General features: G+C 39.9%; 1 protein-coding gene across 4 annotated transcripts in view; it reads right to left on the reverse strand.

Moving 5' to 3' along the window:
• The window catches only part of POC5 (POC5 centriolar protein), a 38,088-nt gene extending 27,798 nt beyond the window's left edge, over positions 1–10,290 (reverse strand). For 2 of the 4 annotated variants that reach the window (XM_060761644.2, XM_060761643.2), the window contains exon 1: positions 10,174–10,290. Coding sequence is in view for 1 of the 4 variants with exons in the window: in XM_060761642.2 (XP_060617625.2) it covers positions 2,355–2,438 (84 nt within the window). In the remaining 3 variants the exon portion in view is untranslated. Of the gene's footprint in view, positions 1–2,354; positions 2,456–10,173 lie in introns of those variants that run through there. The other 2 variants (XM_060761642.2, XM_060761645.2) reach the window with 2 other exon arrangements.
• Positions 10,291–18,062: the final 7,772 nt, after the last annotated feature.

Below are 18,062 nucleotides of genomic sequence, written 5' to 3' on the forward strand. Positions count from 1 at the left end.
ATGGCCTTGACTGATTATACTGTCTGGTGAAGATAGGAGTACAATCCTGGTTCCATTATTCATGATTACAATAAGTCAGAGACCATCAGTACTCAGAAGATAAGATAGTCCATTCTTCCAAGGTTAAGTATTCCAAAAACAACAAAAGGAAGCAATAGATCATTGCACAGCACTTAATTTATATTTCTATAGAAGCTAAAGATAGGCAAAGTGTAGCCTATGAGGACTTTTGGTGGCCCTTCGTTTCTTCAGACCCCCAAATTGTCCTTTCTTGGCTAAAAAACAAGGATAAATTGCCTCTCCCGGAAACAATTTTTTTAAGCAAAAACACTGGAGTGGATTTTTAACAATCCATGTAGACTTCAGAGGATCCAAGGAAAGAAAACATGTTGCAGTTTCCCATCCTCACCTTAGAATAATACCAGATATCTCAGTCCCCTATTCTGATACATAATATGCAATTCCAAATACATAGGTTTGCATTCTTCTTGACAAATGAATGAAATGTTTCATTAATAAAACTTAGGATATACAGGAAGCAGATCTTTATGTAAATTTGTATACTGGATAAGTGATCTCCGAATACAGTGCCTATGACATCTTTAAAGAAAACATTGCACATGGTTTTTAAACTGTTTTACATTGTTGTCATTCCTTTAAAACTGTTTCAACCTGTTAGTAACAATTGATTTTATCAGTGTACTGCCCTGAGATCTTTTGATACAGGGCAAGATATATATATTTTAAAACAAACAAATAAATTGCACAAAACTAGAAATGTTTGATAGAAGGCAAAGAACTCCAGGCCACAATGCCACTCACTTTGGACACATTACAATTTTTAATTTCTGCCTAGAATTTATTTAGAAACCTACGCCAGCAACAAAGCAAGAGATGAACTTCTGCAAGGAATTCTAACAGAATGACACCATACCGCTTGAGCACAATTTTGAGCAATTGTTGATTCTGAATGAAAAGTAAATAGCTCCTATGATCTATGGCCTGGATTTTGTTGGTAGTTCACATTAGAATAGACTTATTGAACCAGTGGAATTCACATAGGTATTAGCTAACTTTCACCAACTGAATCAACACATATAGTTGGAGCAATTAACAGGAATCAGGTCACTAACTGCTCTCCTACTGGAAGCCCATTTACTTCCAGAAAGTTATTTAGGTTATATAGTTTAAGGATTTGCTCATTAGTCTCAGAAGAACAAATAACATTCCCAAGCTCAGATCTATTTTGGGATTTTTTTCTGTCTCTATGTAGACATAGTGTTGTGTCAACAAACGCATCTTCTTGATCATTTATATTCTTCTTGATGCAATCTATCTAAACATATGAAGGAAAATCATACTTCTAAACTGATCTCCAATCAGTTTGGAGTTAAATTTTTTAAGAAATTAAGGACCAATATTAAAAACTAGGGGCAACACAGAATAATACACCGTTGACAGCCTGACTAGTTAGGAGACAGGTGAGCTGCTAGGCCCAAGGCAACGTCTCCATCCCTCCTTTCGGCTGCAGACTAGAAGGTAAGTCATATGGGAACTTACAAAATAGTTTTGGACAGCACTGCCCAAACCAAAAATAGCCTTCCAAATTATCCTCTACCTTGTTTAAGAGCAATATCACTTTAGTGTTTTAAGGTGAGCTGTTATGTGGCTGCCTCCTGCAGAATTCTGGGAAATGTAGTTGAGAGAGGGGCCTTTGGAATTTTCAGAGAGGTTATTTGTTTCCCTAAACTAAATTTACCAGAATTCTGAAGGAGGCAACCACACGATAGGAAAATGAGAGTGTGTGCTTTACAACGCTAATGTGGTATCGTCCTAAGCCAAGTGAACAGTTTGGCATTGGCACAGGGAGACAAAAACTATTTTCTATTTTCTAGCATCTTATAGCACCCACAACTGAAAGCTATGTTAGATCTAATTCTGGTTTTCTCTACTCTGGAAACGGGGAACGCAAGACTCAAACCATGTTTGCTTAGGCATGGGAAGTACCTATAAGAACAGGATAATTTGACCTGTAATTACAGTGGACACTTATGCATGGCTGCCAAGAGAACATTTTGACTAAATATGTGCGGAGTGCCAGAACGGCAGGCCCACTTTCTACTCTTCCCTCAGTCTAATCAGTGCTATTGATATCTAGAAGATGACAAGCCCCAAAAGATTAAAATCTAAGCAGCAGATCACATTGACAATTATACAACAGTATTTAAAAAACATGTATAGTTCATTTCATATATGACAGTGCATTAACAAATGAGTAGAGCTTAAAAGATGCAGATAGGTTAATAGTTCTTAACAGATGTACAAGTTCCTCCAAAACACCACTGCTAGCCTACCTGTAGTTCTGAAGAGACAGAACTGCCTTGATCAGAGTCTTTAGGCAAAAAAGGACTTGTGCTTTTCTCTTCAGAAGATGACATTCTGCATTAAGAAATTCCTACAAAAAACCCAAAATATGATTTTTTAAAAATCACCAAGAATCCCATTTCTTTCAATTGGCCAACATGCCTCTAATGCAGTGGTTCTCAACCTGGGGTGCCCAGATGTTTTTGGCCTACAACTCCCAGAAATCCCAGCCAGTTTACCAGCTGGTAGGATTTCTGGGAGTTGAAGGCCAAAAACATCTGGGGACCCCAGGTTGAGAACCACTGTTCTAATGGTACATTGTCACAAAATAATTAATATGTCTCAAATAAGAAGCAGCCATTTTGGACAATTCACAAACTTCCCTATCCAGTTTGATTTGTGAGTTGATAGCAGAATATCATCTTGATATCTCTTCCAAATGAAAGTGACTCTCCAAAAAAATGCAAACACATCCTTCTGCTTGTTATAAGCATATTTTGAAGACAACTGAAAAAGACAGAAATTATGTTCTATATTTTTTTCTTTCTTTCATTGTGTCCATATTTAGAGAACCTTGAAATCAAACATCTCTGGATCATGAGGACGCTCAATATTTTAAGTACAACTTGGCTTGTGAACACTTCTGATGATTAAATGCACAGTACCTTAGTCTACAACAGTATTTCTTTCTAGTGGAGCAAAGATATTTATCATAATCTTGGATATTATCTTTAACTGTGTAACTCCCTCCAGAGCAGGCATGGGCAAACGATGGTCCATGGGAAGAAAAAGCAGGCTACACCTTCTTCTGCAAGGGACTGCCAGAAGAAGAAGGAAGAATATACAGGGCCGACTTTGCTATTAGAAATGCCCTGGTGAAGCATCTGTCTGAAGTACCCATCGGCATTACTGAACGACTCTCAACCCTCTGAATTAACCTTGTCAAAATCCACAGGCAAATATCATAAGTGCTGTGCACTAACACGAAATGGTAATGAAGACATGAAAGAAAATTTTTACTGTCTGTCAGCTGGACACCATTATGTAGGAGATACCTAAGGAGGACAAGATCATCCTACTGGGTGATTTTATGCAAGAGTTGGATAAGACTTTGATCTGTGACCAGGGATCATAGGAAAAGATGGGGTTGGAAACAGCAACTAGATTAGCATCCTGCTTTTCCCCAAAAGTGCAGAACACAATCTTGCCATCATAAACACACTCTTCCGCAAGAAGAAACAAGCTTAAGACATCACAGAAGAACCCCCGGTCAAATAACTGGAACCTCTTAGACTATGTAATTATACATGCTAGAGACTGCTGCTATATACGCCTCACAAGTGCCATGACAGGTGCTGATGTCTACTGGACAGACCAGAGGTTAATCTGATCTACAATGGCCATCAATATCGCCTCAAATGCAGGAAAAAAGATAAGGCGAAAAATGGACACCCAAGCCCTTCAAGAGCCTTCCAAACGAGCCCTTCTCTAAATAACACTCAAGGATCATCTACCTATAGAACACCCTGAAAATGTTGAGCAACATAGGAATAAACCGAAGACCTCCATTATCACAGTCTTTGAAGAAACCACTGGATACCTAACTAAGAAACATCAAAACTAGTTTGATGAAAATGATAACGAGATCCAACAGTTAATTGATAAGAAAAGGAAAGCCTTCCAAATATGGCAGACATCAACTGCGCTACTAAGAAAAAGATCTATGTCAGTGCAAAAGCTGAGGTCCAAAGAAGGACCAGAGAACGCAAGAACACCTCTTAAACAAAAAAGGCTCAAGAAATACAAAACTTTGCAGAAGTCCATAAAGCACGGGGATTCTTCAATGCCACAAAGGTCATCTATGCCCCAAGAAACCATGGCATACACCCCCTACATTCATCAGATGGAACCAAACTCCTGAATATTAAAGAGATCAATTGTATTGGAAAGAGAAGTACCACAACCTCCTTAACCGCAGCTCCAATGTGGCCAAAGAGGTTCTCTCGCAAATCCATCAACAATAAACGAGGAATGAGCTTGCAGCACTGCTTAGTTTAGAGGCAGTCAGCAAAGCCATCGCCCAGCTAAAAAACAACAAATCCAGCGGACCTGATGGGGTCCCTACTGAAATCTTTAAAGATGGGGGACCTGAGCTGACACAACAACTCCACCAGATCATTGAAAAAGTGTGGGCAACTGAGAAAATCCTCGTGTTGCCTCTGAAAATCCTGCTAATCTCTTGGGAAGACAGGCAGACAAATGTCAGCATGCTGGAAGAAGCAAAGAGCACCAGCATTGAAGCGATGCTCCTCCGCCATCAACTTCGCTGGACTGGCCACATTGTCCGAATGCTCAATCACCATCTCCCAAAGCAATTACTCTACTCTCAAGTCAAGAATGGAAAACGGAATGTTGGTGGACAGGAAAAGAGACTGAAAGATGGGCTTAAAGCTAACTTTTAAAACTGTGGCATAGACACTGAGAAATGGGAAACCCTGGCCCTTGAGCATTCTAACTGGAAGTCAGCTGTTACCAACTGTGCTGTGGAATTCGAAGATGCATGGATGGAGGGCGATAGGGAGAAATCTGTAAAGAAGAAGGCATGTCAAACCAACCCTGACTGGGACCGCCTTCTACCTGGAAATCACTGTGGAAGAACATGCGGATCAAGAATAGGTTTCTACAGTCACCTAAGGACCCACTGCCAAGATACTACACTTGGAAGGCAATCATACATGGACACAAGTGATCGGCGATGATGACTGTTTCACTGGACATTTGATCAGTTTCAAAATTGCAATAACTTATTTTAATCTCTTGTTATTTTACTGTACTATTGTGCTGACATCTTAAACTTTGAGAAACATCTTTGAGAAACTTCTTGAGCAGGCAAGCGATTTATACTTTTAATAAAATTACCTTATCTTCAATTCCATGACACTATTAAACATTACACAGCAAAGTAAGTGTACAAAAATAATCCATCTCAAAAATAGTTAAAATAAAGTAATAAAATGTAGATGCATTAAAATTGCTTTATCTCGAGGCAAATACTGACTCCTGTAGTTCATACCTGGCTTGTTCCAGACATATAAAAATAAAGTGAAGGACTCCTATAGATTCAAGATGAAAACTCAGTTTTCAATTTTGACAATTCTGCTACTGTTTCTTTTGGATTTTTTCTTTCTTCTGGCGCCCAACTGTGTTTTTATTGCTGTTTGGTTATTACTGATAATTATTTTCTGTTTCATTATTTTCTCATATTGTTTGGTTATTTGCTTTTTAATCCTTTTTGTTCAAAAGAAAAATAATTTTCAACAAATTAACAAGGGCTAGATATCAAAGGAACAAAATGAAGCAATAAAACTTGAAGGAAAACAAAAGTGGAGAAAATCTTAATAAAGGGATTTTTAATTGAAAGCTCATCTCTGTGGCATTCGTATTTGCAGTGTACAAGTAAGACTTTCATAAAAAGCATATCACTTCCCTTACAAGTTAATGGGAAATAAGATAGCCTTCACTGCAGAATAATCTCACTAAGGTTCTTATAATATCTTAGTGATGCTAATGCAGGTCCAGTATTCTATTCTCCACATATGCCGTGGGCTTTAAAAAATCCCTCCAAGTTATAAATACTTCAAGTTATAAATACAGGTCAGGACAGAATGCTTCTAGAACATGGCCATACAGCCTGAAAAACCTACAACAACCCAGTGATTCTGGCCATGAAAGCCTTTGACAATACATTAATACAGGTCTAGCCTACAGGTCCAGTCTGCAGGCTAAGAACCTAAATTGCACTACTGCAGAAGAAGCCATTTAAGGTCACGGGAACAGAGTCTGCAGACCTTGATTAAGATTAATGGAGTAGTTTACTGCTCTTGGGGATGACTTACTCAAATGAAGGTATGAACAGCTTGCAGAATACAACAGCCTCCCAGCTCTGTTCTTGATTTAAGATTTTATTTTGATCAGTATAAAATGTTGCTTAAGGCTAATACATAGCAGATGTGAAAATCCATAATTAATCCAGACATAAACAATTAGGTAAATGAAAAACATAGACAGAGTATTGCACATTGTGGCCAAAACAGTCCAATTATTATTATTATTATTATTATTATTATTATTATTATTATTTCACAGTCAATTAAAAGGCTAAAACCCACAACAAACAACCCCATAACATCCCAACCCCATGATTTCTCACAATCCCTATCAACACAAACTAGCAGCTAACCCAGGCATGAAAAACGTTTTTGCCCTGGGCTGGGCCAGAAGGACCAGGCTGGGGTGGGGGTGGAGAGGAGGCAGAATGGGAGGGGTGGGGCCAGGTCATCCTCAGGCTGTCCTCCCAGCATAAGGATGGGGCTGCTTGCTCCATCCTTATGCTGGGAGGAGGGTGAGGCTTTGGAGCTTGCTTAGCTGCCGCCTGCCTAGTCCCCTGGCCATGCTTCTCCTGGCATCCTTATGCTGGGAGGGGACCCTGAGGAAGGCACGTAGCAGGCTAAGTGCACTCTAGGGAGCTTCCAGTCGCCACGTGCCTTCTTCCCCCGTCCTTTCTGCACAAAGATGCATTATTATGCCCATAGGGCAGGGAAAATTTGGAGGGCTGGGCATAAGTGCCCAGAGGGCTGTGTCCAGCCCGCGGCCCTTAGTTTGCCTGGGCTAAGCTCTGTTCCCTGTTTAAAAAATAAAACCAAACCAAACAGTGAAATAATTAAACACATATGCAGCATGAAAAACACAGCTTTCCCCCACCTCAACCTAATGTAACTATCAAATTATTACATGCACTTATTGTTCTAATGTTTAAATTAATATTGGAATATTAAGTTTAATTATTTTAATATTATTCATAGTTATGAATTAATTTTAATACATATTAATTTTAATACATATTCAAGGTATGTGTCTATGTAGTAAACAGGCCATATATTAACAAGAAGCCTATAAAGTAGCTCAGTTTAGTCATCTCATATTTTATACGAGGGACTAAAATTGCTTATGGCCACTAACTTTTAAAAACAAAAAATAGTTAATTGGTTAATGTCTCTCGCCCCTCCCAAATTCATTATAATAAAATAGCTAGGATTTTGTTACTGTTTCATTTGATTTGCCTACAACCTCAAATATCTATTTGAGGAACAATTCGTGCATTTCTTAAATCAATAAGTATGTCAACTCATATGGTTAGGGAAAAGTTGAATATGTGAATTACTAATCAACAACAGACACCATAATGAAGAAAGAAGCAGCAGCAGCAACCATGACAGATATGTAGGTGGCTTAAGCAACTGGGTCCCCTTCCACACAGCTGTATAAAATCCCACATTATATGGCAGTGTGGACTCAGATAACCCAGTTCAAAGCAGGCATTGTGAATTATCTGCCTTGATATTCCAGGTTATATGGCTGTGTGGAAGGGCCCTAGGTCAGCAGACTTAAACATTTACCTTTAGGATGCATCATTTCCTGCCTGATATCAGAAGCTAATTAGGCTCAGACCTGGTTTTCAGTGGGAAGGGAGACAGCCACGGAATGCCAAGATTGATCCAAAGCAATCTGACTTAAGGTGAACCAGATTTTCTGGGGCTGAGTGTGTGCGACTCGCCCAAAACTACCAAGGTATAGTTATGAGTTATAGACCATATTCAGAGGAGAGTAAAAACAAACCACTCTTGAGCATTCCTTGCCTAAGAAAATTCAATGAAATGTATGAATTGTCATATATCAACAGGGAATCTGAAGGCATTTAACATTATTTAATTATTTAAATATTAATTATTTAATATTAATCCTCATTGAGATTAAAACTGCCTCTTCCCTGTTATCTTTCAAGAACCCGTTGATGACCAACCTGTTCAAGCAAGCTTTTGATGAATGAATTCAATTGCTAATGACAGCAAGGTCAATTTGCACTGAACTTAGCTAAACATACTATTTAATTGATGAGTCTCCGTGATTACTGTAATTGCTTTTAAATGTTTTTAATGCTTAATATTTATTTATCTTACTTCTTAATATTTATTTATATCTTAGTGCAATGACCAATGACTGTTTACGGAAAACAGTACGTCTCTGTGTGATATGTTATGTTATTTTATGTGATGTATTTAATAATGTTTTATTAGGGGAGAGTCAATTTAATGTTTTATACTATTTTTATTGAGGGCATTGCATTGTTGCTAACACTGTGAACCGTCCTCAGGCCCCTTCGGGGTTGAGAAGGGCAGTATTCAATCATTGCAAATAAAGAAATAAATAAATTTCCAGACGTTATTACACTTTGTGTGATTTCTGTCTTGCATTTTATGGTAAATGTGCTTTGATTTGTATTGTATTATGTTGTGAGCCACTTTGGGTCCCATTTGGAAGAAAAGCGGAATATACTTGGGTTTACTGTGTATGAGCCAACAGTGGCACAGCGGGTTAAACCACTGAGCTACTGAATTTGCTGACCAAAAGGTCAGCGGTCTGAATCCAGGGAGTGGGGTGAGCTCCCACTGTTAGCCTCAGCTTGTGCCTACCTAGCAGTTCAAAAACATGAATAAATAAGGCATTTGGTTAATCGATGCAATGAATGTGATGATTACAGGAATGGTAATATGGACGACGAAACTGGATCACGATTTTAGTCATGAGATGCATTGGGTTGTTATTGTTGTGTCAATATTGTGTATTATGCTTTTATGGTTTTAAATTGTATATTGTTGACTGTTGTACCTTTGTTGTAAACCGCGTTGAGTCGCCTGTTAGGCTGAGAAACTGCGGTATACAAGTAAAGTAAATAAATAAATATTATTATTGTTATTATATTACAGTTACTTGGCTTTACTGTGTATGAGCCACCAGTGGCACAGCGGGTTAAACAGCTGAGCTACTAAACTTGCTGACCAAAAGGTCAGCGGTTTGAATCCAGGGAGTGGGGTGAGCTCCTGATGTTAACCCCAGCTTGTGCATACCTAGTAGTTCAAAAACATAAAAATCTGAGTAGATTATAAATACCTGGATGTTTGAGCAAGTCTTCAATTGACCTTCGATGTGATGTTTTATCTGACCATGGATTAGCAATCAAGATAACGAATTGGATGATGATTTTAACTATGAGATGTCCCGATCTGTATTGGTGGCCCAATACTGTGTATGTTTTTTGTATGTATTTTAATTTTAATTTTATATGCTTAAATGAATTGTATATTTTAACATGTTGTAAACCGCAATGAGTCGCCGCACAGGCTGAGATATTAGCGGTATACAAGCATACCAAATAAATAAATAAATAAATAAATAGATCAATAGAATCCAAGCAGCAGGGTGAGCTCCAGCTGTTAACCCCAGCTTGTGCCTACCTAGCAGTTTGAAAACATGCAAATGTGAGTAGATCAATAGCTACGGGAAGGTAACAACGTTCCATGCAGCTGGACCTTGGGGGTGTCCACATGACCTTGGAGGTGTCTATGGACAACGCCGGCTCTTCGGCATAGAAATTGAGATGAGCACCAACCCTCAGTCGGACATGACTAGACTTAATTTCAAAGGGAAATCTTTACCTTTGCTGTGCATGAACCAAAATCAATGAATGCTGGTGTCCAAACAACAACAACATGCTGTCCTTTACAGAAAGTGGGAACAGAATGATGGATATGAGGAGCCAACTGCGCTTAAGCGGCTGAGGGGGGAAAGGAAAGGGCCTGAGGCTGTTAGGAATGGTGGGAGTTGAAGTCCAAAACACCTGGCAGGCCCAAGTTTGCCCCTGCCTGCTCTGAAGGACCAAAGGTAGAGAACCCACTGAGAACCCTTCCTCACCTGACTCTCCGCCACGCCTCACTCCCACAGCAAAAGAAACCCCGACAGTTTCAAACTGCCAGGGTGAAAAGCAAGGGCTGCTTTTATTGGTCCAGACAGCTTTTTGCTAAAGTCCCGCTGACAGGGCGAGACTTGGCAGCCAATCGGCGCCTTGATCGGGAAGACAGAGGCGGGACTTTAGAACGCCGCCTCCAAAAGCTTTCCCTCTCTGGTTTTTGACGCAATGGAACGGCGCGCCTCTCGTGCTCTGATTGGTCCGTTGGCGAGAGCCCGGGCTTGAGAGGCGGGTAATGAGGAGGCCGTTGAGGGAGGGGCGCGTGAGGGCCCAGCACTGAGGCGGGGTGACGTCACTCCCCCAGGAGCTTTGGACTTCAACTCCCAGAAGCCTCAGCCAGGTTGGCCAATGGTCAGGTGTTCTGGGAGATTAAGTCCAAAAGGTTTGGAAGGCCAAAGTTGGGGAGTAAGGAATGTTTGTCGCTTGTGATTGTTTTGTCATGGCTCTGAAGAGGTGAACCATGGATTTGAAGACAGAGAGAACAGCCAAATGGATCAAACGTTGTAAAGGCTGCAGACCCAGAATCATAGAATCAAAGAGTTGGAAGAGACCTCATGGGCCAACCACCTGCCAAGAAACAGGAATATTGCATTCAAATCACCCCTGACAGATGGCCATCCAGCCTCTGTTTAAAAACTTCCAAAGAAGGAGCCTCCACCACACTCCGGGGCAGAGAGTTCCACTGCTGAACGGCTCTCACAGTCAGGAAGTTCTTCCTCATGTTCAGATGGAATCTCCTCTCTTGTAGTTTGAAGCCATTGTTCCGCGTCCTAGTCTCCAGGGAAGCAGAAAACAAGCTTGCTCCCTCCTCCCTGTGGCTAGGCCCGTAGCCAGGATTTTGAGTCTGAATGAGAGAGGACCTACAAATCTACAAATGAAGTTTGTTTCTTCTGTCTTGGTGCTAAGCACAATTCCTTGTGAATGCGTACCATGTTATTTTAGAAAAGGGTAATCTATGTTGTTAGAGGAAACAAAATGAAATTTACATTGGCAACAATATTATAATTATATATTTACATTACATATAATATTACTAATAATATTACAATATAATGGTATAGTGCAATATAGTAATATATACTGATATTGTTGTTGTTGTTGTTGTTGTTGTTCATTCGTTCAGTCGTCTCCGACTCTTCGTGACCTCATGGACCAGTCCACGCCAGAGCTCCCTGTCGGCCGTCACCACTCCAGTACCGTCGGCCGCTAGCCTTCCTTTCGGCTTTGAGCTAGCTGCGTCATCACATCTGGGGCTAGTTGAACTTATCCTCTGCTCCTCCCCAGTAGCATTTTGGCCATCTTCCGACCTGGGAGTCCCATCTTCCAATGGCATACCAACATATCTCTGGTTGTACTGGTCCATTTAGTTTTCTTGGCAAGGATACTGGGGTGGTTTGCCATTGCCTTCCCCAGGGATCACGCTTGGTCTGACCTCTCAGCCACGACCGTCCCGTCTTGGGTGACCCTTCACGGTTTCGCTCATTACATCATTGAGGTGCTCAAGCTCCAGCGCCACAACAAGGCGGTGATCCTTTGCTGGAGATATTGTACTATGCTAATAATATATTGTATGAAAATATATATTGTAAGCCGCTCTGAGTCCCCTTCGGGGTGAGAAGGGCGGCATATAAATGCCGTAAATAAATAAATAAATAAATAAACAAGTTGCATCCTTGACTGTCTGTCCCCTGACTATAATTTTTGTTAAAATAAGAAGAAAGGATGCTCCTCAAAGTCCTGTTTGGCCTGTTTTCCCTGCCACAATCACCTGCTGTTCTCAGGGTACACTTGAGATGGAGCTTGGACCACAAAGCCTTGAACTGAAGTCCAGAGACCAACCCTAACAGCCCCAAACTCTTGATTTTTGTATGACTTGATTATTACCTTACTGTATTACCTTACAGGGAGCGGTCAACCCTCCTGTTCAAGGAGCTCCACTGGCTGCCATTCATTTACCGGACCCAATTCAAGGTGCAGGTTCTTACCTACAAAGCCCTGAACGGTTTGGGACCCGCCTACCTGCGTGACCGCATCTCTGTATACGAACCCACACGATCCCTTCGATCATCCGGGGAGGCCCTGCTCTCAATCCCATCAGCATTGCAGGCGCGGTTGGTGGGGACAAGAGAGAGGACCTTTTCGATGGTGGCCCCTCGACTCTGGAACTCACTCCCTAAAGACATCAGGCATGCCCCAACTCTGGCAGTCTTTAGGAAGAGCTTGAAGACGTGGTTGTTCCAGTCTGCCTTCCCAGAATAATGATCCCATAACACTTTGTCCTCCAAAGCACTTTACATTTTTTAGATCTGCTCGTATGCCCTTCCACAAACGCCACTATCACCTTTTGTCCATGTCCCAGCATTATTTCCATTTTAACTTTACGTTTGGCCTTCCCACTGTTTTAATTGTGTGTTGTCTTATTGATAATGTTGTATATTTTATTGTCTATGTTTTTATTTTAATTGCTTGTACTGTTGTTTTGCTTGTATTGTTGTATGCGGGCTTGGTCTCATGTAAGCCGCACCTAGTCCCTTGGGGAGATGGTAGCGGGGTACAAATAAAGTGTTATTATTTATTTATTTATTTATCGTGTCAGGAGCAAAACCAAAACAATTGTATTGCATTAAAAACAAACAAACAAAGAAAGAAAACACAAAGTTTGCAGACTTGGTATTCTATTAAATGTCCTTTGACCAGTATCTGGCCACTCGGAGTGCTTCTGGTGTTGCTGCAAGGAGGTCCTCCATTGTGCATGTGGCAGGGCTCAGGCTGCATTGCAGTAGGTGGTCTGTGGTTTGTTCTTCTTTACACTCGCATGTTGTGGATTCTACTTTGTAGCCCCATTTCTGAAGGTTGGCTCTACATCTTGTGATGCCAGAGCACAATCTGTTCAGCGCCTTCCAATTCGCCCAGTTTTCTGTGTGCCTAGGAGGGAGTCTCTCATTTGGTACCTGCCATTAATTGAGGTTCTGGGTTTGAGCCTGCCACTTTTGGCAGGACTCTCGCTTGCTGAGGTGTTCTAGCGAGTGTCTCTGTAGATCTTAGAAAACTATTTCTTGATTTAAGTCGTTGGTGTGCTGGCTGATACCCAAACAAGGGGGTCCTTGGTCCTTTAAAGTCACAAACGTTCATCTGTGCATGTGGGTTTTACTTTCATGATCCTGTGCGGTTGGTTATAATTATTCAACACTAGCTAATCTATGAATTCAATCGTATCTGGCCTTTTACAACTATCCTTGAACCTGTATGGAACACTACATTTATTAATACAAGAGTCCTTGTAACTGCACATATAAAAAAACATGTCTCCTCAGAGAGAGTTTTCAATCCAGTGAAACTGATTTCCGGTAAGTATATTTATTGCTTTCCACTCACTAACTGCCTGCTTTAAAGATCTAAAACACCTGTATTACCTCCACAGCCCCTTGAAAATTTAGGGCAAAGGATATGGTTCACATTCTTCTGAATCCCGTTCCATTCGGTGCCACTCGCACAAGTGTATAAATATGCTTTATACCTGAGACCTCAATATAATTTGATATTGCACCTGAAGAAGTGGGTTTACTTCCATGAAAGTTCATTCTGAAATAAAAACCAGTTAGTTTTAAAGCTGCTGCCATGTTTGTTTGTTTTCTTTACCATTCCTTCTTTTTCAACCTTTATCCTTACATTGTTGCTCTTTCCGGTGGCAAGATGGTAAGGACTGAAAATTCTGCCAATACAAATATTTGTTATAACTTCCAGCCCCACAAGATACAGACCAGCAGGCTATCGCAACTCCAACAATGTTCCTTTTGTTTTTCTTACACATTTAAAATTGTCTTTTAAATGAAGAAGTCATTTCGAATGGTAGCATGATATGTTTTGCACTTCTAGTTGATCTAATAAATATGTCTATTTTGAATTTTGGTTAATGGTCAGCTAAATCACTTTGGATATGGGCTTAGAACACTCAGCATCTCTAGAAGCTTTAGATGAGGTCCTTTAGGGGGATACAATATATTTATTTATGTTTTGCCTCCAGCATTGTGGATTTCCACTACAACCCCAGAGAGAAGAACCATAAAATGCACATTATCAACAAATCACAAACTAGAACTAAGGATTCCACTGAGATCTATTATTCAAAATTATTTGGGAGGAACAAAGTCTGCTTTTATTAAGCCATTTTTGCTTGCAGCGATGTACTGTACCATTTTAAAGACAGACATCAGTCCATCTTAATATGTAACATAGAGAATTACTACAAAGTTTATATTTATATGTATCAACTGAGCAGGCTAGGCTGAGCAAAGCCTCCAGTAAAAAAAACAAAACTACTTTGTCCTGCAAGATGTAAATTTCTCTATGAAGTTCTTGGGTTGAGGGGGGAAATAGATAAAGGAATATCTGGGACCTCTTTCAAGTTTATCTTATAGCAACTTAGACCTGTATTTTTAATTTCTAACAGTGCTCCATGTAACATTGCTCAGGAGGACTCTATTCAGTTATAATGAAAGATTCAATGATATGTTATTGCTGTTAAGACAAACAGGGTTTATGTACCTTTATGACAAATAGGATTTGTGCACAAAAAATGCTTATTTGCTTTAAGGGACCACAGGTGCTACAGACTATATTTCAGAAGAAGGCAATGACAAATCACTTCTTAGTATTCCTTGCCTAAGAAAGCCCAGGTCACCATAAGTTGGTGGGTGACTTGAAGGTACATACTTTACTTTAGATCGAACCCAAATACCATAATGATGTCTGATTTTCACAACTAAGCAAGGTCGGGCAGTTTCGTATTTGGATGGAGATTAGCAAGGACTGTCAGGTACTGTGGGCTTTATTTCAGAGTTAGACAATGGCAAACCACCTCTGAGTATTCCTTGTCTAATAAAACAATAAGAAATGTATGCAATCACAGTAAGCTGACTGGAAATCTAAAGACATAAGTATGGTGAATCTGCTCCCATGTTTATAACCTTCTGCAGATGCTCCAAGTTGTATCTGCAGAATAAAAATCAACAAGCACTGGTGACATCCAATAGAATTTATGTAGAGAAGATACTAAAGTCTCAAGTTGTTGAAAAAGATTTTTTTTCCAGTTAGTCCAATGTGTTTTGGTCTGGTAAATTTCAATAGCCTTCTTCAGGAGCTAACATGACAGCTCCTCTGTCTGGCCTCATGACATTCCCTCATGTCTAGTTTCTTAAAGGCTGCGTTGGTCCTTATAGTCCTATATATTTGGTAACTCCTTGCTGCCATTTGTTCCTGCTGGTTTTAGTTTTCACACATTGACCCTGGACTGCTTTGACCTCCTAGGGACACTCTGTTTGACCCTGAACTGGCTTGCTATCCCCATCTTTTGTTTCTTGAATTTTCCTAGGCACCTTTCTCCTCAATATCTCAGCTCCTCAATTGCATCCTGTCCTGAATATTTCAAGTTTTTGGAAGGTGATAAAACACATCTATGTAGCTTGGGTTTTAATTTATAGACTGTGCTAAAATTTTAATGGTTTTGCTGGCCTACATCCAGTCTGTAGTCCTGCCCGGAATAGATTCATTGAAGGGAGGAAAGGAGAAATGTGCCAAGAGGAAGGCGCATCAAGCAAACCCTTGACAGAACCACCTTCCATCTAGAAATCAATGTCTTCATTGTAATAGGCCATGCGGATCCAGAATAGGCCTCTACAGTCACTAATAAACCCGTTGCCAAGACAGTCATACTTGGTCACGAGGAATTGCCTATGATGATAATGATATGTACTTGCTATGTGTTTTAATGGGTCTATTCGGGTTTGAAATAAAATTGTATTTGGGTGCTCGGGGCTTTTTAACTTGACTGTTCACATTCAACTATGTGGCCCTGTGGCAAGAAAAGTGGTTTAAGAATATCAATAATAAATAATCATACACAGTCAATATATTGGAATTTCAATTTCCCCCAGGCTTAACTATACTTCAATAATACATGTTGAAGAAAATGCCTTATGCACAAGTCAGCTACTCAATGAGCTTGGCAAAATGCACAGCTGTTGCACTTCTCTTTCTTTGAGAAATTTTTCATCGCTTCTACAGCAGGTGGCAACACATCATACTGTTTAGGCACCAGTGAATTGATAGATGATAGCTTGTAGCAACAGAAGAAGCGAATGGAATGCATTAGGCATTGTGAGAAGAAATCAGCTATAAATTGGGTTTTACTGGAATAGAACTATAAAGATTTCTTCCTCTTGTCAAATTGGCTTTGTTCTTAAATGGTTATGAATAAGCATTAGGATTCAGAATGTGGCAGAGGAAAAGTGTTAAAGGAATGGAAGTAAAAGATTCCTAGCCATTGATCTATAAATACCAGCAAAACTATGCCCAATTATTTATATTTAAAATATCATTTCTGTGAAACTTATGTCCAAAAAGATAAATTTCTTTCTGTGGATAATAAAACACTGAGATTCTCAAGTGCCGAAAATGAGCAGAGCCATGGTTTCTGGACTGCAAGCAGGGAGAGAATAGAAGGAAATTCAGTTATGGATCATATGCAACAAAGAGAATTCCTATTCTGCTAAACAACAGCTTGGGGATAAGAGCAGGCTGCCTAAGGAAATCAGTAGCAGAATGATACAAAAGAATCCATAATTACATTGTCTCACAGTCTTTAAACACTCAAAGGCAATTGTGCTTGTTTTCTTTCAAAAGGTTAGGTGAGTCAGGGTCACCACCCCCAGGGAAAACAATGACTTCTAATGCTGAGCTCCTTGTTAATACGTTGATATGTACGACTGTTTAAGATTTTCCTGTCATCAGTTAGAGACTGCAGTCAAGAAATTAGGAGAACACTAGGGCTTGGAAAGCAGCTATGAGGGAAGTAAACACAATCCTGAGGTATAACTGAAAGCTAAAGTTAGGATGATCCATGGTATCACATCCCTTATTTCTATATATGGTTGTAAAATCTGAAGAGTGAAGAAAACTGATAGAACAGTGGTTCTCAACTTGTGGGTTCCCATATGTTTTGGCCTACAACTCCCAGAAATCCCAGTTTATCAGCTGTTAGTATTTCTGGAAGTTGAAGCTCAAAACGTCTGGGGACCCACAGGTTGAGAAGCACTGTGATAGAAGGAAAAGTAACTCATTTGAAATGTGGTGCTGAAGAAATGTTCTACAGAAATTATGGGCTACTAAAAAGAGAAATAAATGGGACCTATAACAAATCAGGTCCAAACTCTCTCTAGAAGCCAAGATGACTAACTGAGGCTATCATACTTTGACTTATCATGAGAAGAGATGACTCACTAGAAAAGATTACAGTGCTTTGTAAAATGGTGATAAGAGAAGAGAAAGAATGCATTCCAGATGGCAGACTTGATCGGGGAAGGGCTGCTGAGGATATGGTGGCTTGGAGGTGTTTCACTCATAGGTACACCATAAATCAAAGTTGACTTGAAGGCGGTAAACAACAAATGTGCGATTTATTCTGATCTTCATTTACCACAGATAAGTCAGAGCATCGAACTTATCATTGATGATAAAAGGGTCCTTCACACCCATCCTTCAATTTGTTATCTTTTCTGGGTACATAAGACATCACCAAGTGTCTTTTTTGTGGGAGCAGCTTATGCATTCCTGTTATAAAATAAACATTGTTCTGCTAAGCTGAGGTTTATCTGTACTCTTGGTATTATTTCTCTTAGTTTATTTGTGAATCATATCACACATTGTACTTCTATTCAAATAACTTTTCCTCTTATGACTTCTTAATCAGTTCCAGAGGTCTCCTTACTTCCCAATGATTACTCCAAAGGGAAAAATCCTGTGCACTCCTCTGGAACAATGTTATAACCAAACAGGA

This window comes from Anolis sagrei, chromosome 2, assembly GCF_037176765.1.
Source record: "Anolis sagrei isolate rAnoSag1 chromosome 2, rAnoSag1.mat, whole genome shotgun sequence".
Classification (NCBI taxonomy): Eukaryota; Metazoa; Chordata; class Lepidosauria; order Squamata; family Dactyloidae; genus Anolis; species Anolis sagrei.